This window comes from Salvelinus alpinus, chromosome 25 (genome assembly GCF_045679555.1).
Source record: "Salvelinus alpinus chromosome 25, SLU_Salpinus.1, whole genome shotgun sequence".
NCBI classification, from domain to species: domain Eukaryota; kingdom Metazoa; phylum Chordata; class Actinopteri; order Salmoniformes; family Salmonidae; genus Salvelinus; species Salvelinus alpinus.
In genome coordinates, this window is record NC_092110.1 from 40,291,408 (window position 1) to 40,313,495 (window position 22,088).

Genomic DNA, 22,088 nt, shown 5'->3' on the forward strand with positions numbered 1-22,088 from the left:
GCACACATTCACATACCTGGGATGAGTTTGTCAGCACCAGTGCCGTTGGAGATATCAGTAAACTCTCTGAGGATCTTGGCAGCTTTCTTCGCCTCGGACTTCATGTTGGACGGGATTGGGTTATTCACTGTCAACACACACAATCAGACTTCATGTTGGACAGGATTGGGTTATTCACTGATTTCTCAAAACCCAAATCCTGGTCTGCTTCGCAAGCGTTCGTGGAAGTCTGGCGATGTTGCACCTCTGGGGTTAGAAACTCTGTGCTACTACCTCTGGATGAGTAGCTGAAGAGCTGCATGAGCAACAGCTAAATGGGGATCCTAACAAAATACTCTAAAAACAGCCAGATCACCTTAGCTGCTGTTGGTAACGGTTGCCAGTGTCGGCACCAGTTTCAGAGGTGGAGTCAGAGCAGCTGAACCAAACCAGATTTCTCCAGTATTACCATGGAATTACAGCATGGAGGAAAATCAACCAAAACAGGGCCGACGTGACGCCTATTCTTTCACGACGCTGTAGCTACATACCAATCTGATGACATCACCGTAATAACTAACACAATAGAGATACACACATGACAGGAGGCTATATCAGGACACGTTATGCTTGTAACAACTCAGGAGACGGTTTAGACAACGGAACGGTTCTCGAACTCCGTGACTGTTCCAGCTTGTTCCTTAGACCTAGGGAGGGCTGCATTCCATTATTATTATTGTTGTTTTTAACTGGCCCCTTCTGCGCTCCAGCCTACTTCACAGGTCTGCTATGATTGAACAGGTGAAAGCAGTATGGTAGAAGCTATATTGAACTGTGCAGAGTCATCTCAGATCCATGAAGGGGAGTGGATGAGGACAGAGGGGAGAGAGAAAGAGGACAACTTTTTGGTTCTGCACCAGTGACCTATATGGGGATGCTCCTGGAGAGTTTCCCCTCCTGTTGGTTCACTCCAACCCTGTTCCTGGAGAGAGTTACCCTCCTGTAGGTTTTTCACTCCAAGCCTGATCTAGTGCACTGGATTCAAATAATTAGCTGGTTGATAAGCTGAATAAGGTTAGTTACAACTGTAATTAGAGAGAAAAAAAACAGGAGGCTCTCCAGGAAACAAGTTGGGAGAGGACTGATCTAACCTGTCCAGTGTTATATTAGGTGTAATCTGGGAGCCACTCCCTGGCCTGGTGCAGACAAGATCAGTTGATTTCATATTGCTCTGAATCACCACATTAACATGCTGCTCAATCACCCAATTCAATAGAGGGGTGTGTGTGTGTGTGAGAGAGCGAATGTGTGTATGACAGTGTTCGCTTTAATGCAGTCTCTCCGGTTTGCTAATACTGGTCATACCTGCCGTGTAGACAGACACATTCCTGCTTAATGACAACCTCTTAAAGAGCAACACTTGACACACCCTAACCCCTCAAATAAAGTGGACACTTCTGACGTCTGGCGAGATTACACTTCCAGAGCGAGGGGGGCGTCAGACCCGCAGATGAAATTCCCTGAGATTATTTTTGAATGGTTATGCGCAAACCCACAGTTTCATCAGCTCTACACCTGTGGACTTCCTGGACAGGATATACAGCTAACTGGTAAATACAACATGGGCCAGAACAGCTTCTATGCCTGTGGACTTCCTGGACAGGATATACAGGTCACTGGTAAATACAACATGGGCCAGAACAGCTTCTGTGCCTGTGGACTTCCTGGACAGGATATACAGGTCACTGGTAAATACAACATGGGCCAGAACAGCTTCTACGCCTGTGGACTTCCTGGACAGGATATACAGCTAACTGGTAAATACAACATGGGCCAGAACAGCTTCTATGCCTGTGGACTTCCTGGACAGGATTAACAGGTAACTGGTAAATACAACATGGGCCAGAACAGCTTCTATGCACCTTGGCAAAGATTATACTAGGGATGCACCGTTGAGACATTTTTGTCCGATACTGATATTTTCCTTGCCAAAAAACAATCACCATATAAAGCAGACTTAAGCATACTAGTACAGTTAAATAGTTCACACACACACACACACACACACTGGTCTAACGCACTGCATCTCAGTGCAAGAGGTATCACTACAGTCCCTGGTTACAATCCAGGCTGTATCACATCCGGCCGTGATTGGGAGTCGCATAGGGCGGCGCACAATTGGGCCAATGCCGTCCGGGTTTGGCCGGGGTAGGCCGTCATTGTAATTAAGAATGTTCTCAACTGACTTGCCTAGTTAAATAAAAAGCTCACACACAAACACCAAAAAAGTTACTGTTGGCATTTACACATGTCCCCATTACTAGTAAAACATAATCAAAACCTATTTATTTCACTTATTTGCTGTGCTGTTTCCTTTGTTCAGTCGTTTCATTCTCAACCAGGATTTGATCATACATGTCAAGCAGTGAAGTTTCAGCTCTGTCTGTGGCATCTCTTCCTCGGTGTGGACGGTTACTGTCCATTTCCATCTTGTACAGCTGTGTATGTAACATTTCACGTAAACCCTGTTTGTCTAAGTAGCGGTCCTTGTACCTAGCATCGAGCATGGTGGCGAGCGACACAGTAAAGAGCCTCAGAGAGAATGCCACCAAATCGCTTGGTCACAGCCTTGAGTACTTTTGTAAGTTTTATGACCAGCACTGCAGGTGCGAGACAACTTTACCAGCATCATAGCATACGTATCGATTAATCGTTGTGACATGAAATACGTGTAATCAATGTGTAATAACTACGTAAAAAAATGAATGAACGCGTTAAATTATGTGACGTGCAGTCATATTCAGGTCCTGATTGGTCAACAAGCTTATTTGACACGCATAGACCCAAACGGCGTTCCGTAGAAATCCTGGTTGAGAATGAAACTAATTAACTGAACAAAACAGCACAGCAAGTAAGTGAAAGAAAAAGGTATGACTATGTTTTACTGCTAATGGGGACATGCGTAAATTCCAACAAAATAACTTTTTGGTCAGTGGTGTGTGTAATCTTTATTTAACTAGGCAAGTCAGTTAACAGGAATTTGTTGAATTCTTATTTACAATGACGGCCCGGACGATGCTGGGCCAATTGTACCCCTGTACCAGAGTCAGTTGATAGCAGGACAGCCCCCCCCCCCCCCCCTACCAGAGTCAGTTGAAAGCAGGACAGCCCCGCCCCCACTACCAGAGTCAGTTGAAAGCAGGACAGCCCCGCCCCCACTACCAGAGTCAGTTGAAAGCAGGACAGCCCCGCCCCCACTACCAGAGTCAGTTGAAAGCAGGACAGCTTCCCCCCCACCAGAGTCAGTTGATAGCAGGACAGCTTCCCCCCCTACCAGAGTCAGTTGATAGCAGGACAGTTCCCCCCCCTACCAGAGTCAGTTGATAGCAGGACAGCCCCCCCCCCCCCTACCAGAGTCAGTTGATAGCAGGACAGCCCCCCCCCCCCCCCCCCCCTACCAGAGTCAGTTGATAGCAGGACAGCCCTCCCCCCTACCAGAGTCAGTTGAAAGCAGGACACCCCCCCCCCCTACCAGAGTCAGTTGATAGCAGGACAGCCCCCCTGTCCTTTGGGAATAGTACTCGGTACTCTAGCCTACCTGTCCTGGGGTCTGTTGTCACATGAACTACAAGGTGACTTATAAGCATTGTTCTATTAGCAGAGGAATGGGGGGGGGGGGGGGGAACAACAATAACATGAATACCAGCTGGTGAGTGCAGAGTGAACGAAGAATCATCCATCTTGTGATGTCTTTCAAGAACAGCTCATTCACATGCCCTCGAGCGTATTTACACACACACACACCGAGACACGAGGGAATCTTGGAGGGTCAGGAGTATCCGTAGGCCGGGTAAGGAATGTTCATGTGGGTATAAATTAGTACATTGTGATGTACTAAAATGTGTCATGCAGCATCTCAGCCTAATGGACCAGCATCCCACAGGACACACACACAGGTGTGTTCACTGATGTTCATCCCTTGTCCAAGTATAGACAGTCTTCTGGATCAAACATCTCACACCGGAGGGTGTGTTTATGCTTCCTGCCACCGATACTGTCTGCTGTTAAACACTGTTTAATGTGTCACCTGTGGCTCATGTCAGAACAATATGAATACATTACAAGTCAGGCAGAGCTGTGGACACCTCTCAGTGCTGTGGACACCGCTCAGTGCTGAAGAAGGACCCCACTCAGTTATCCCATGGCCCCAACATCAGCTGACTACGCCCTCTTTCTCTCTGGCCGCAGTGCTGTGTGGTGTTACAGAAGGCCCTGGGCTGCGCACACGCACAAACGCACATGAGCACACGCATGCGTGACCAAACACGCACAAAACATTCAAAATGAACTCTGTGGATCATGGGTTTTAGTTTGTGACACTGAACTTGTTGTCTGGTACATCAAAAAAACAAAAACATAATACATTCCTATCTGGGTCACTGAATGGCTATAAAAAGACATGTGACCGATTATGTTAGGGACTCCAGGGGTGGCCAAACCTGTGCTCCCGAAGACCTACGGCAAAAGCTGGAGGGTAGTCTTTCAGGGTACATTTTAGTCATTTAGCAGACGCTCTTATCCAGAAGCGACTTACAGTTATAGTGCATACATTTAAATAGTTCCCCCCCCCCCATACTGGGAATTGAACCGACAACCCTGGTGTTGCAACCAACTGAGCCATAAGGTGAAGCGTTAACCCTCCATCACACACGCATCACGCCGTTATATCCACGGTCGGCTGGGTTTGGGTCATGAAATATTGTGAGGATGAAGGGCAGGTGGGTGACGGGCGGGTTGAACAAAGAGAAAAAAAATGCTGTGAAAATCCATTCATGTATAATTATTGTGGAATTCATGAGGTTTTTCCTTCCATTATATTAAATGGAGTTATTTGATCTGGTGTTAGTGCATAAGCCGAAGCTTGAGGGCCCAACTGTACGCTCGTCAAATACACGCCAAATGCTTTCAATCCTGGAGGCAAAAAAAGGACAATGTAGGATTTTATTTCAATAACAGAAAATAAATAGAAGGGAGAGTCAGAATAGAGGCCTATTGTTTGAGAAATATATTTAGTGTGATTGTGAGCCGCTATACAAATTCGATAGTCACAAGATGGGATTTAAAAAAAATGGCACATCAAGGTCATTGTACAGTTCAGATGGGTTAAATGGAAAAGTGAAATACGGACACTGACTGTCTATAACCTACCACACACACAATATTAACTTCTGCAGTAGGGTTGCAAAGGGTCGGAAACTTCCCGGTATTTTTCCATGGAAAGTAACGCCCTGGATTATTGGGGAATTTTGCTTAAATACATTTTTTTCCAATTAGCTTTTTTGTGGGATACACATAAGGCCTAGGTTTTGTGGCATATTTTGGTTAAACTATCCCCAATTCAATGGAATTGCAACCCTTTGCATGCACAGTGCATTCTTAGATCACATGTGCAGTGCACTCTTCCATCACATGTAGAGCTGATTCTCAAGACCTTGCACACTAATGAGATGCTATTGAGCCCACACTACTACACTGTCTGAGCCAAGGAATACATACTTTATGATACGTTTTGATTACAATACTGGTTGGGGTGAATATATTTCATATGACAGTCAGCAAAAAAAGAAAGGTCCCTTTTTTCAGGACCCTGTCTTTCAAAGATAATTCGTAAAAATCCAAATAACTTCACAGATCTTCATTGTAAAGGGCTTAAAAGCTGTTTCCCATGCTTGTTCAATGAACCATAAATGAATGAACATGCACCTGTGGAACGGTCGTTAAGACACTAACAGCTTAGAGGTTGACCGATTAAAAAAATAAAAATCAATAAATCGGGAATGGTTGATTAATTAGGGCCGAAGTTTTCATAACAAAAATCGGTAATCGTCATTTTTGGACGCCGATTATATAGCACTCCACGAGGAGACGATGTGGCAGGCTGACCACCTTGTTACGCGAGTGCTGCACGCAGCCAAGGTAAGTTGCTAGCTGGCATTAAAAACGTATTTTATAAAAAACAATGAATCTTAACATAAATCACTCGTTAACTACACATGGTTGATAGTTTATCTAGCTTGTACTGCATTGCGTATAATCAATATGGTGCCTGTTAATTTATCATCGAATCACAGCCTACTTCGCCAAACGGGTAACGATTTAAGTGCATTCGCGAAAAAAAGCACTGCCGTTGCACCAATGTACCTAACCATAAACATCAATGCCTTTCTTAAAAATCAATACACAAGTATATATTTTTAAACATGCATATTTAGTTAAAATCAATTCATGTTAGCAGGCAATATTAACTAGGGAAATTGTGTCACTTCTCTTGCATTCTGTGCAAGCAGAGTCAGGGTATATGCAGCAGTTTGGGCCGCCTGGCTCGTTGCGAACTATGCGAAGTCCAAGTTGTTTTTGACTCAATGGAGGAATGTAGTCAGAGAAATGCTGATGAATGTCTTGCTCAAGCTGTTTATTTAACTGGTTCACCTCTGATGCTCACAGGCAATGTGTATTGGAAGAGATTTCTGAATGTTCGTCGCCCAGCATACACCCCTCCAACCAGACATGATTTATCTACTCATTTGCAGGATGCAGAGTTCAGAGTCCAAGTGAAGGTCAAGCAAATCATAGAGAAAGCAGACTGTATTGCAATCATCTCTGATGGGTGGTCGAATGTTCGTGGGCAAGGAATAATTAACTACATCTCCACCCCTCAACCAGTATTCTACAAGACCACAGACACAAGGGACAACAGACATACCGGTCTCTACATTGCAGATGAGCTGAAGGCAGTCATCAATGACCTTGGACCACAGAAGGTATTTGCACTGCTGACAGACAAGGCTGCAAACACGACGGCTGCTTGGTCTAAAGTGGAGGAGTCCTACCCTCACATCACACCCATTGGCTGTGCTGCTCATGCATTTAATCTGCGCATCAAGGACATCATGGCACTGAAAATAAATGATACACTCTACAAGAGAGCCAAGGAAATTGTTAGGTATGTGAAGGGTCATCAAGTTATAGCAGCAATCTACCTCATCAAGCAAAGTGAGAAGAATAAGAGCACCACATTGAAGCAGCCCAGCAACACCCATTGGGGTGGTGTTGTCATCAGGTTTGACAGTCTCCTGGAGGGGAAGGAGTCTCTCCAAGAAATGGCCATATCACAGTCCGACATCAAGAGGATCCTGGATGATGTATTTTGGGAGAGAGTGGTAAGCAGCCTGAAACTCCTAAAACCTATTGCAGTAGCCATTGCACAGATTGAGGGAGACAATGCCATCCTGTCTGATGTTCACTCTGCTTGCAGATGTAGGAGAAGAAATCCGTACTGCCCTGCCCACTTCACTGTTGCTCCAAGCAGAGGAAACTGCAGTTCTGAAATACATCAAAAAGCGTGAAGACTTCTGCCTGAAGCCCATACACGCCGCAGCGTACATGTTGGACCCCAAGTATGCTGGCAAGAGCACACTGTCTGGTGCAGAGATCAACAAGGCCTATGGTGTCATCACTACCGTGTCTCGCCACCTTGGCCTGGATGAGGGCAAGGTTCTTGGCAACACGGCGGTTGGAACCAAAAATCTCAAATTTGGACTCAAGGTTCAGACCAAAAAGGACATATTTCCACCGGTCTAATATCCATTGCTTGTGTTTCTTGGCCGAAGCAAGTCTTTATTATTAGTGTCCTTTAGTAGTGGTTTCTTTGCAGAAATTCAACCCGGAAGGCCCGATTCATGCAGTCTCCCCTGAACAGCTGATGTTGAGATAGATGTATGTTACAAGAACTGAAGCATTTATTTAGGCTGCAATCTGATGTGCAGTTGATTACCGATTTATGGAGGCTGGTAACTCTAATGAACTTATTCTCTGCAGCAGAGGTAACTCTGGGTCTTCCTTTCCTGTGGTGGTTCTCATGAGAGACAGTTTCATCATAGCCCTTGATGGTATTTGCAACTGCACTTGAAGAAACGTTCAAAGTTCTTGAAATATTCTGCATTGACTGTCATTTCTCTTTGCTTATTTGAGCGTTTTTTGCCATAATATGGACTTGGTCTTTTACCAAATAAGGTGATACCACCCCTACAACACGACTGAGTCACTCAAACGCATTACGACGGAAATTAAACTCCACAAATTAACTCTTCAGGCACACCTGTTAATTGAAATGCATTCCAGGTAACTACCTCATGAAGCTGGTTGAGAGACGGCCAAGAGTGTGCAAAGCTGTCAAGGCAAAGGGTGGCTACTTTGAAGAATCTCAAATATATATATATATATATTCTGGCTACTACATGTTTCCATATGTGTCATTTCATAGTTTTGATGCCTTCACTATTATTCTACAATGAAGAAAATAGTCAAAAAATAAAGAAAAACCCTTGAATGAGAAGGTGTCCAAACTTTTGATTGGTACTTTTGGCAAAGAAAATTGTATTTACAAGCCGTAGAAAATGAGAATAGAAAGGTTCAGAACTTCTGTGAAACATCACAGTTGAAAAATATGGCAAATAGAAATTAAAACTGGATGGTGTTCAGAGTTATGGGAGGGGGTTGTGTGGGGCTGAAAAGGTGGGACTAAAAACATCAAGACAACTAATAAAAAAATATATACTGGGTCCGTAAAATGTGTATATACATTGCCTTGCAAAAGTATTCCCCCCCTAGGCGTTTTTGTATTTTGTTGCATTACAACCTGTAATTTAAATTGATTTTTATTTGGATGTCATGTAATGGACATATTGGTGAAGTGAAAAAAAAAAACTTGTTTAAAAAAATAAAAAATAAAAAATGGAAAGTGGTGCGTGCATATGTATTCACCCCCTAAATAAGATCTGGTGCAACCAATTACCTTCAGAAGTCACATAATTAGTTCTCAGTACACACACACACAGTTCTGAAAGGTCCCACAGTCTGCAACACCACTACGCAAGCGCCACCAAGCAAGCGGTACTATGAAGACCAAGGAGCTCTCCAAACAGGTCAGGGACAAAGTTGTGGAGAAGTACAACAATAACAATAAAAACAACTTTTAACTTCCCACGGACCATTAAATCCATTATTAAAAAAACGGAAAGAATATGGCACCACAACAAACCTGCCAAGAGAGGGCCGCCCACCAACACACACAGACCAGGCAAAGGGGGGCATTAAAAAGAGGCAACAAAGAGACCAAAGAGCTGCAAAGCTCCACAGTGGAGATTGGAGTATCTATCCATAGGACCACTAAGCCATATACTCCACAGAGCTGGGCTCTACTGAAGAGTGGCCAGAAGAAGAAAAAAATAAGCAAACACGTTTGGTGTTCACCAAAAGGCATGTGGGAAACTCCCCAAACATATGTAAGGTACTCTGGTCAGATGAGACTAAAATGTAGCTTTTTGGTCATCAAGGGAAACGCTATGTCTGATGCAAACCCAACACCTCTCATCACCCCGAGAACATCATCCCCGATGCTTTTCCATCGGCAGTGATTGGGATACTGGTCAGAATGATGGATGGCGCTAAATACAGGGAAATTCGAGGGAAACCTGTTTCAGTCTTCCAGAGACTTAAGACCGGGACAGAGGTTTACCTTCCAGCAGGACAATGACCCTAAGGATACCGCTGAAGCAACACTCGAGTGGTTTAAGGGGAAACATTTAAATGTCTTGGAATGGCCTAGTCAAAGCCCAGACCTCAATCCAATTGAGAATCTGTGGTATGACTTAAAGATTGCTGTACACCTGCGGAACCCATCCAACTTGAAGCAGCGGGAACAGTTTTGCCTTGAAGAATGGGCAAAAATTCCAGTGGCTAGATGTGCCAAGCTTAGAGACATACCCCAAGAGACTTGCAGCTGTAATTGCTGCAAAAGGTGCCTTTACAAAGTATTGACTTTGGGGGGGTGAATAGTTATGCATGCTCAAGTTCTGTTTTTTTGGTTTTATTTCTTGTTTGTTTCACAAGAAAAAAAATGATTTTGCATCTTCAAAGTGGTAGGAATGTTGTGTAAATCAAATGATACAACCCCCCCCAAAAAAAAAAAAAATTATATTTGAATTCCAGGTTGTAAAGACAACAAAATAGGAAAAAAATGCCAAGGGGGTGAAATCCTACAAGTGGCTTGCGAAAGTTCAGAACATTTGTGGAACAGCACAGTTCAAAATATGGCAGAATAGAAACTGGATGGTCTTCAGAAATAGATGGGAGGAGGGGAGCTAAAGGATGAAAAAATAAAAGATAAATTGTAAAATAGATTGTGTCCATAAAATGTATACAGTGTATAAGCAGGAAGTAGAAGCTTAAGAGTTGTCCAATAGTTTACTCCAATTAGTGGAGGATAGGGAAAAATATATTTACATTGTAGCTTCCATCAAATCGGCAATATTAAAAGCTGATCTACCTCCTAAAGATGGTTGTCGTCAACACACACACACAGTGCTCGTTTTCTCATAAACTGAAATTGAGCAAACAGTGTAGAATTTTAGCAACCAGACACAATATATTATGGTAATCTATATCAGCTGATTGTACTTCAACATAAGATTGACATAAAAGCCAAAATCTTATCAGAAACATGGGTCATTTTTCACAGCTTTATATGCCGCTTAAAACCAGACAAACCGATTAGAACATTTTGAAATAAAATCCTTCCTGTTTCTTTGTCTTGAGTTATTGCATTTTTTCTCCCTGATCCCTAAACATCTTTGCTGCGATCCAGAAGCAGATGAAAACTTTACTGATGTCATTGGCAACTTGATTGAATGCTTCAATCTGTCAATGTACAACATATTTTCTGGTTTATTTTAGTCTTCTAGTAGGGCAACAAGTAATGACAGACTCTGCCAAGTCCAACAACCAGATGTTCCGGTTTTTCAGGGGAAATGTAAAGAGTTCCTGTGACGTGTGCTTTTGGACGTTACCAAGGCGACATACATTCTTAACTCCTCCTCCACATTTACTCTGTTATGAACAGTGCAGAGGGGAGCCTCACAAAAGTTATTTTCTCTTCTTGTCAAGACCAGTATGTAGATGATCTAGTTTCAGGTGTTTCGTTTACGTTAGTTTATCACAGAAGAGAAGCGGCATCTATAATTAGATATACAAGTTGACTAACACATACCCTACTAACTGTTTAGGACGTTATAAGAAGAAACAGGGCCTATCATACAGTGAGCTCCAAAAGTATTGGGACAGTGACAGATGTGTTGTTGCTGAAATCATACAATGACTGAAATAAAACAGTTAAAGTGCAGACTGTCAGCCTTCATTTGAGGGTATTTCTTATCCATATCAGGTGAACTGTTAAGAAATTACAGCACTTTATATACATAGTCCCCCCATTTTAGGAGACCAAAAGTATCGGAACAAATTCACTTGTGTATTAAAAGTGGTAAAAAAATGAAAGTTTAGTATTTGGTCCCATAGTCATTGCTTGCTAGGACTACATCAAGATTAGGACACTAAACTTGTTAGATGCATTTACTGTTTGTTTTGTGTTTCAGATTATTTTGTGCCCAATAGAAATGAATAGTAAATAATGTATGGTGTCATTTTGGAGTCACTTTTATTGTAAATAAGAACAGAGCAAAAGCTTTGATTTCTGATCAAACAGATGGAAAATTGGTCTTAGACAAAGCCATTCAGAAAAAGTCTTCAGACTTTCTCACGTAACAACTTATTCTAAAATGGAATCATTGTTTGTATACATTTTTTTCACTCAAATGACACACCATGATGATGACGCAAAATACATATTTTTTTTTCTTCTGAAATTGTAGATAATTTATTAAGATATGTAAATGTGATATTTCTGTAAGTATTCAGACCCTTTACTCAGTACTTTGTTGAAGCACTTTTGGCAGCGATTACAGCCTGGAGTGTTCTTGGGTATGATGCTACAAGCTTGGCACACCTTTATTTGGGGATATTTTCCCCTTCTCTGCAGATCCTCTCAAGCTCTGTCAGGTTGGATGGTGAGAGTTGCAGCATAGTTATTTTCAGGTCTCTCCAGAGATGTTAGATCGGGTTCAAGTCCAGGCTCTCATCAAGGATCTCTCTGTACTTTGTTCCGTTCATCTTTGCCTCGATCCTGACTAGTGTCCCAGTCCATGCCACTGAAAAACATCTCCACAGCATGATGCAGCCACCACCATGCTTCACCGTAGCGATGTTCCCAGGTTTCCTCCAGACGCGACGCTTGGCATTCAGGCCAAAGAGTTTGATCTTTGTTTCATTAGACCAGACAATCTTGGTCTGCGAGTCTTTAGGTGCCTTTTGGCAAACTCCAAGCGGGCTGTCATGTGCCTTTTACTGAGGAGTGGCTTCTGTCTGGCCACTCTACCATAAAGGCCTGATTGGCGGACTTCTGCAGAGATGGTTGTCTTTCTGGAAGGTTCTCCCATCTCCACAGATGAACTCTGGAGCTCTTTCAGAGTGACCATCAGGTTCTTAGTCACCTCCCTGACCAAGGCCCTTCTCCCCAGATTGGTCAGGCGGCCAGCTCTAGGATGAGTCTTGGTGGTTCCAAAATTGTTCCATTTAAGAATGATGGAGGCCACCGTGTTCTTGGGGACCTTCAAATGGTGCAGAAATGTTTTGGTACCCTTCCCCAGATCTGTGCCTCGACACAATCCTGTCTCGGAGCTCTACGGTCAATTCCTTCCACCTCATGGCTTGGTTTTTACTCTGACATACACGGTCAACTGTGGGACATCAGACAGGTGTGTGCCATTTCAAATCTTATCCAATCAAGTTGTAGAAATATCAGGGAAGATCAATGGAAACAGGATGCACCGGCGCTCAATTTCAACACATTTAGACATCACATCAACCACTGAGCACAAACCCACACCGGAATACCATATATTTCACAAGTTTGGACAGTAAAGAAAAGTAGTGTACAGTACCGCACACCAGATTAGAAAACGGTACCATCTACTGTACTGAACTCTAATGTTCAAACAGACATCTATGATTGTTTCAGACTTGGTCTAGACTAACCAAATGTAGTCTTGTTCGGGGACAGAGCTAAATTACTATAGCCAGCGTGTAGAATACCCAAATATGCTAAAGAACGATATTGCAATATTTCTAACTTGGTATCTATTCAGGATATCACCACGAAGAGAAGACATTCATATCAATAATTATTAATTTCTGTATAGTACAGATCAAGGATCCATTACGTAATTCAGTGGTCACCAACCTTTGAGTCAAATCAAAATTGTATTTGTCACATGCACCGAATACAAACAGGTGTAGACTTTACTGTGAAATGCTTACTTACAAGCCCTTATCCAACAATGCAGTTAAGAAAATATTTACTAAATAAACTAAAATGGAAAAAGTGGTTTTATTTAAACAAAAACTAACAATAGTGAGGCTATAAACAGTGGGTACCGGTCAATGTGTGGGGTACAGGTTAGTTGAGGTAATTTGTACATGTAGGTAGGAGTAAAGTGACTAAGATAATAAATAGTGAGTAATGTAAAATCAAAGGGGGTGGGGTCAATGCAAATAGCCCGGGTGGCCATGTGATTAATTGTTCAGCAGTCTTATGACTTGGGGGTAGAGGCTGTTAACCTCTCTAGGGGGTGTGGGACGACACCTGGCCAACATCCAATGAAATTGCAGAGCGCCAAATTCAAAAACAGAAATACTCATAAAAAAATACAAGTGTTATACATCGGTTTAAAGATTAACTTCTTGTTAATCTAACCACGGTGTCAGATTTCAAAAAGGCTTTACAGCGAAAGCATACCATGCGATTATCTGAGAACATCGCCCAGCAGACAAATCATTACAAACAGTTACCAGCCAAGTAGAGGAGTTAAGCACGCACGCCTGAGGGGCCACAGTGTTGAGAATCAGTGTGGCAGATGTGTTGTTGCCGAACCTTACTGGCTGACTACACTGCTCGCTTCGCGTGCGCTTTACAAAATAAATTTAGAAATCTATGTTAATCAATTATTGGACCCACACTGATCATGCGCGCCAACTAGCATCTGCGTTGCCAAGGGCCAAAATAGAAATTAGTTATATTTCTGACGCAGTTCACGCTGCAAGTCCTGCCTCTCCCATCTCATTTGTTTATAGAAGCAGGTACCCACGTGCCATCCCCTCATTGGTTATACCCACGTGGGTGACTGACAGACGAATGAGGTCAGTGGCGGTAAAGCACCTAATTTATGAAAGTTGCCAATCGCAATATAAAGTCAAGAGAAGAAAAAGCCTGGAAGGAACAGATGACTAGAAACGAGTCGGTTGGCTGTTTTATGTGTGGATTAATTGGCGTAGTAGAGGACCTTGTGCATTTCAGGTAAAATAACAACTCAATGTTTATATCCCAGGACAAATTAGCTAGCAACAGCAAGCTAGCTAAATAGGACAAATTAGCTAGCAAGTGCAAGCTAACTAGCTAAAGTGCCATAAATGTTTAATGCTTTTCGACCTGTCCCTAAATTATTTTAATTGGTTCAGAGTTTGTTTTGATATTTTAACCTGCGTGTCGTGATCGCGTTTGGTGTGGGGAGGGCAAAATAAATGTATGCACGATGGCACAGCCGGTTTGGGTCCCATGTTACCATCTGGGGGCGGCCCATCAGGAAGTCCAGGATCCAGTTGCAGAGGGAGGTGTTTAGTCCCAGGGTCCCTAGTTTAGTGATGAGCTTTGACGGCACTATGGTGTTGAACGCTGAGCTGTAGTCAATGAACAGCATTCTCACATAAATGTTTATTTTGTCCAGGTGTGAAAGGGCTGTGTGGAGTGCAATAGAGATTGCATCATCTGTGGATCGGTTGGGGTTGTATGCGAATTGGAGTGGGTCTACAATTTCCCGGGATGATGGTGTTGTGAACCATGACCAGCCTTTCAAAGCACTTCATGACTATTGACGCGAGTGCTACAGGGCCATGGTGCTCTAATGCATGTGTCAGTGTGTAAAAAAGGCATTCAGCACGTCTGGTAGGCTCGCGTCACTGGGCAGCTCTCGGCTGAGTTTCCCTTTGTAGTCTAATAGTTTGCAAGCCCTGCCACACCCGAGCAGTGTCAGAGCCAGTGTAGCAGGATTCAACCTTAGGCCTGTATTGATACTTTGCCTGTTTGATGGTTCGTCTGAGGGCAAAGCGGGATTTCTTATAAACGCCTGGATTAGTGCCCCGCTCCTTGAAAGCGCCAGCTCCCGCCTTTAGCTCGGTGCGGATGTTGCCTTTAATCCATGGCTTCTGGTTGGGATATGTACGTACGGTCACTGTGGGGACTACGTCATTGATGCACATATTAATGAAGCCAATGATGATGACTGAGGTGGTATACTCCTCAATGCCATTGTATGAATCCTGGAACATATTCCAGTCTGTGCTAGTATAACAGTCCTGTAGTGTAGCAGGGAGAGCTTTGTACAAGTCTCTGTGTGGAATAAAGGTGGTCTACAGTTTTTTCTCCCCTCTGGTTGCACATGTGAGATGCTGGTAGAACTGAGGTAAAACGGATTTAAGTTTGCCTGCATTAAAGACCCCGGCCACTAGGAGCACCACTTCTGGATGAGCATTTTCTTGTTTGCTTATGGTCTTATACAGCTCGTTGAGTGCGGTTTTTGTGCCAGCGTCGGTTTGTGGTGGTAAATAGACGGCTAAGAAAAACATAGATGAAAACTCATGGTAAATAGTGTGGTCTACAGCTTATCATGAGGTACTCTACCTCAGGCGAGCAATACCTCAAGACGACCTTACATTTTCGACATCGTGCACCAGCTGTTATTGACAAATAGAAACACACCCCCCACCCCTCGTCTTACCGGACGTAGCTGTTCTGTCGATGCACGGAAAACCCAGTATACTATTACCCGTGATGTTCAGCCACGACTCTGTGAAACATTTTTATTTAACTGGGCAAGTCAGTAAAAAAAAGATATCTTATTTACAATGACGGCCTACCGGGGAACAGTGGGTTACTTGCCTTGTTTAGGGGCGGAATGGATTTTTACCTTGTCAGCTCAGGGATTCGATCCAGCAACCTTTTGGTTACTGGGCCAACGCTCTAACCAAAATAGCACAATTGGTTAGGAGCCTGTAAAACGTCAGCCATCCCCTCCAGCGCCATTCAAGATCACTTTCGCAGTCAAAAAGCCAAGATCTACTGCTCAGAAATATATATATATATATAAATAATTTCTTAGCTGTATAAATAAATTATATATATAAAAAAAAAATTACATTAATATATAAAAACATTTTTTTTACATAAACCTAATGAAACAATTCTGTAGGATTGATTTTTGTACAGTAGGCCTAATACATTATAACAGCATATTGGCTATATGCCTGGCCTGCCAATATTGTTCTTCTCAGACCATATTAGACTTCAAGAATCTAGCTTTGATAACAAAATAGATCAGTTGCTGTTGCACTTGTGAGAGGCACAGCTTTGCATAAATTGAACTAATTAGCTTTTTTAATTTACTGGACTAATGGTACCTGCATCTGATGGTCATAGTGCCTTCAAGACAATTGGGAACTCAGAAAAAACAAGGTCAAATCACGACGTCCGTGAACTCGATTGCTAAAATGGATGTAACATTAGCATTTTGTCCAATAAACAATTGACTAGCACAAACGTGATTTTGTTTAGGCCTTTTAGTTAGTTTGACATTTGGCAATGTGAAACCAACCGAACGATAAAAATAAGTCTAAATGATTAGAACTGTGTTTGAAAGCGCATAGAGTAGTATTTTCTTTAGATGAAGAACACATGGACAGGAGAGACCTGATCCTAGATCAGCACTCCTACTCAGATGCTTTATGACTACAGGCCTGACTCAGATTGATCTCACCCTGAGCAGGTCTGATGACAATCAACGCAACAGTTAAAAACAAGAGATTTAAATGCCTTTTTATATGACTTGTGAATCGTTTCAGGAGACTAGACGTATGTCGCACGCCACTACTTCACAGGAGAGGCGTAAACAGATGTTTTTTCAAAATGTTTTTTTTTTGTTGGCAGAAGTAACTTCTGGAACATGTGAACTTAATAACAAACTTGTATTCCATCTGTAAATACAAATAAAATTGTTAAATTACGAGCATAGTTGGTTTAACCACGGAAAAAGTCAGGAACCTTCCCACTAGCCATGATTGGCTGAGAAAATGGATGGGCTGGACATGCCGGGAGATGAGTTTGGATTGGTCTCCCATGTAGCATGCTTCGGTCTATAACGAGCTGTTCAGTATGTGTTGAAAGTCCTTTCTACCAGGCCGTTTTTGAAAGATTTAACGTTAGCCATCGAGAACTACAAAAGTTTTGCTACTTTTCTCAACATTGAAGCCCTGAATTTAAAACGCGCTATCGACAGATCAGTTGGAAAAAGTGATGGGCTACTGTCTGCACACGCCACGGTCAGTGTGAACCGGAGTGACTTGACACAACGCTGGCCAAACAACATGTAGCTACAATCAAAACAGAGTTAAATGGTTCAAGTCAGTCGTGAAGCATTCTTCTATGTATACGGGTAAGAGTCTAGCTACATCTTCATGTATTATACGTTTCTAATTTTATCTGAAAGTAGTTTTCATTGCAAGTGAAAGCATACTGTTAGCTAGCTAAAGAATGTTAGCTTGCTGGCTCGCTAGCTAACATTACATGTATGATCTGTGTAGTAATATTATTCAAATAGAGACATATTTGCATAGCTCGCTAACATTGAACATTGTTGCTTAGCTACCTGCAGATCCATACTACAGCTATTACTATGCTTGTATTGGTAGTAGTAAGATTTTGGATTATTCCGGTTCATTGTTTAGGTAACTACATGTCTAAAACAGAAGACTTGGCCAGATTATTACATGACCCATCAAGTTAGCCAGATGATGTGCCTGGGGGTGATTACAGCCATCTATTGTATTTTATGAACATGTGTACGTCTCGAGAATACTGTCCACTTAGCTAGATGTGGCTGGGGAGTGGTTACAGCATTTCCTTCACATGACGCATCAATTTAAACAAGTGTGTCTGGGTAAGAATCATCTAATAACTATAACATATTTACACCTGGACATTTTTGTTTTTAATATTGCTACTACGCAAGTAAACATTTCACTGTACCGTTTACACCCTCTGTATGCTGTGATGAATAAACATTGATTTTATTACATATAGTGTGTGTTTACCAGAGAGGGTAATGTGAAGAACATGACCTGCAACAAAGTCAGATTGGGATATAGGCCAAGGACTAGATAAAGTGTATTTTTACCTGGAGATTTTCCTTATTGTAGGCTACTACTTTTAGTTTTGAAAGCTTTGATTGTTTAGAACATGGCCTCAGATGTGAATCCTTAGAGACGGGCTAAGAGACGGGTGTAGAGACACCGAACGGGTGTAGAGACACCGAACGGGTGTAGAGACACCGAACGGGTGTAGAGGTAGAGACACCGAACGGGTGTAGAGACACCGAACGGGTGTAGAGACACCGAACGGGTGTAGAGACACCGAACGGGTGTAGAGACACCGAACGGGTGTAGAGGTAGAGACACCGAACGGGTGTAGAGACACCCAACGGGTGTAGAGACACCGAACGGGTGTAGAGACACCGAACGGGTGTAGAGACACCGAACGGGTGTAGAGACACCGAACGGGTGTAGAGACACCGAACGGGTGTAGAGACACCGAATAGACAAAGAGCTCTCCAGTTGGTGTACCAAAACATTCAAGGCCATTTTCTCAAAAGTGGAGTTACAGGTTTATCCACTTTTAAAGCAGAATTACTTTGACAATGTAGTGTATGATATACAATTGTATTTATTTATTATAGCAGTGAGTCTTTACTCTTATGAACAAGTCTTATATATTTAAAAATAATTTGTACAGATTATTAGCATACACCTAATATGTTACCCCTGTTGATGATGCTCATATATATATATATAAGGTTGAACTAAAAGATATACATGTAACAAAAAAGATATACGAAATAATGTATGTTGATGCTAATATGACATACAATATTCCATAATGTTTCTATATGATAACAATAGCATAATATATATTTAATATGCCATATACAATTTTTTAAAGTTTCATTAATTCTAATTAACTTAAATCATTATGACACACCCCTCACTATTGTCATTGGTTACACTAATTGCACTGTTTGTCTACATAACTGTTCCTAGGCCGTCATTGAAAATAAGAATTTGTTCTTAACTGACTTGCCTAGTTAAATAAAAGTCAAATTAATAAAAAAATACATGGTTCAAGTATTCATCACATTACCCTGAAGAAGGCACAGTGATGCCGAAACGTTGGTAAATACCAATTAATTGCTGGGAGATTACACATGGAGTGTGCGACTTTATTTATTTTGATAGTTTATTCTTTACAACGCAACAACAAAAAACACACCACTCAAATGTTGCTACATAAGACTAAATTGAGGTGGTCGGTCACATTTGATTATTTTTAGGTAGGCAAGAAATGTTTTGACAAAGTACGACTTGTTTTGACGTTTATGACAATCAATACTCACGTTATGACAAGAGATTTAATAACGTCTGTTGAATGTCTGATATAAAACCTACTTCATTGAATAAAATACCTCAACGTGTTTGCTAATCACGTGACTTTTCTGTTTCTCTCCTGTTCGTTCATTCACACTGCTGTTTTATAAAACAGAGATTATTTTCATTTTTCATATTATTCTCAACAAAAGCGAGAAAAGCCATCATAGCCAAACTACAGTTTTAAAACTTTCATCGTTGTTTGGCCAAACTGAGCGTGCTGTCGCCTCATTCTCTCTCTCCCACAGACAACGACGAGAGGGAGGCAGTAGAAGTCCGGAAACACAGTTGTGACAGCATACCAACCCCACAAAACACATTTTATGAGCGATAAATTGTTATATAAAAACTGGGATACTTACTTTTATCGACTGTGACTTGTTTCGCTTCAGTTCGTTAGTTAGTTTGTTTGACTTCTACCATAGTCACCTGCGGCAGGTAAGTAATAAAATAGCGTCCTACACACCTGTTACCCTGGCTGTCTCGTGTGCTGCCAGAAAGACCCCGTCTCAATTTAATTAAACTCATACATATCAAATGGTCACATGAACAATCAAACAGAAACGTATGGAACTATGAATTCCCATTATATGGAAAAAGGTAAGAAATATTAGGTATGCGTGTCATCTATAGACTGTTTTCGACCGTTTTAATAACTTTACAGACAGGCAGCGTCTGGACAGCCGGATAAGGGAATGTGACGCCTATGCCATCAACATCTGGACCTGCTGCGCGCTCACGTGTGTTGTTGTAACTGCAGTGCGCGTACCGGCAGACAGAAGTATATACAGGTAGGCCCACCATTAGCAAAGTGTTGTTGACCAATGCGTTGTCATTCCTGAGGAATTATTCTCTGAAATCTGCCACTACAGGAAAGGCCACTCTTTGTTAACAGGATTCTAAATAATACAAGTCTCTCTGGGGTGGCAGGTAGCCTAGTGGTTAGATCGTTGGACTGGTAGTAACCGAAAGGTTGCTAGATCGAATCCCCGAGCTGACAAGGTAAAAATCGGTCATCCTGAACAAGGCAGTTAGCCCACTGTTCCTAGGCTGTCATTGAAAATAAGAATTGGTTCTTAACTGACTTGCCTAGTAAAGTAAAATAAAAATAAAAAAGAATCTCCCTGAATCAACCTTAATGAAACCATTAGGGGGGTGTCACTTTCTGGGCAAATTGCAAAGTTAGAAGCCCCACCTAGTTTGACAATTTCAGATTTTAAACCAAAGATTGTCTTTTATATTGACACGATATTGGACTGTCTTCTCTAACAATGGGAATAAATGTCTGCAAAGGCAGGCGGGAAGAGGCGGGAGCAAGTGGGAAAAGTCTAGCCAATGAGAGGTCAGATTTGCATCTGAACAACAGGCACAACTCTGATATTTAAAAAAAATCTCGAAGTTGCCAAGATGCCACGTGTTAGCACATATATCAGTACATTCACAATAACCTAAGCATTACAAAATGTATATTTGAATCAAATAAGCCGCAATTACCATTTATGTTGACCAAGTTCAACTATCTCTCATTGACTTCCGTACAAATGTTTTAGGGCGGAGTCAGCCTTCTCCTTCACCTTCCTCTTCCTGTTTTAAACCTAACCTTAACCACACTGCTAACCTTATGGCAAGACCTCATTTTAAATTAAGTTTTTCTTCTTTATAAAGAAAGGTTTATGTTGACTTTGCAACTTGGCCATATGATGAGAACACATAAATTAGGAGGCCGGAGGTCAGTGTTCATGCAAGAATTTGGTTCTGGGATCCTAAATGAGTTGCCTATCTGATAAATATAGGCTACTTCATTTAAAAATACACAAAAGGCCTATTGTGACCCTAAGCACGTTGTCTTCTGTTCTGTTCATCTTGCCAAGTATTTTTGCGAAGATGAACTGGGCATATTTGGATGCAGTTGTGTGTGTTTTGAGCACAGACTCTCAAACAACCTAAATATCATAGTCTTTGTTTTTACATGAATCTCTTGTGGACAGATCTACATAAACATAACTGGTATCGTAGAATCTGACAGGAAGGAATGGGATGTGTGGAGTAACAGCAGGAGTAGTTACGGTTTTTGGGGGGTTTTCCGTCACTGGTTATTTGGACATATAACGATTTCGCAGGTGTTAGCAACTTTCACATTTTTGGAAGGGAAGGAGACATTCTGCCCTTAACTTGCACAGAGAGAGGGTGGAGCTCCTACATCTGGTTCCACTCATCTTTAGATCTTCTCCTAATATACAGTGCATTCGGAAAGTATTCAGACCCCTTGACTTTTTCCACATTTTGTTACGTTACAGCCTTATTGTAAATGTATTAAATAAAAAATGCTCCTCATCAATCTACACAAAATACCCCATAATGACAAAGCAAAAACAGGTTTTTAGAATTCTTTGCAAATGTATAAAAAATGAAAAACAGAAATACCTAATATACATAGGTATTCAGACCCTTTGCTATGAGTCTCGAAATTGAGCTCAGGTGCATCCTGTTTCCATTGATCATCCTTGAGATGTTTCTACAACTTGATTGGAGTCCACCTGTGATAAGTTCAACTGATTGGACATGATTTGGAA

At 41.8% G+C, this 22,088-nt stretch overlaps 1 protein-coding gene across 1 annotated transcript in view; it reads right to left on the bottom strand.

Annotated features, from left to right (window-relative positions):
* Nucleotides 1-20,004, bottom strand: part of sh3yl1 (SH3 and SYLF domain containing 1) — a 43,554-nt gene extending 23,550 nt beyond the window's left edge. The window contains exons 1-2 of the mRNA XM_071366783.1: nucleotides 19,878-20,004; nucleotides 17-127 (exon numbers count right to left, since the gene is read on the bottom strand). Coding sequence (XP_071222884.1) covers nucleotides 17-127; nucleotide 19,878 — 112 coding nt within the window. The 5' untranslated portion in view covers nucleotides 19,879-20,004. The remainder of the gene's footprint in view (nucleotides 1-16; nucleotides 128-19,877) is intronic.
* Nucleotides 20,005-22,088: the final 2,084 nt, after the last annotated feature.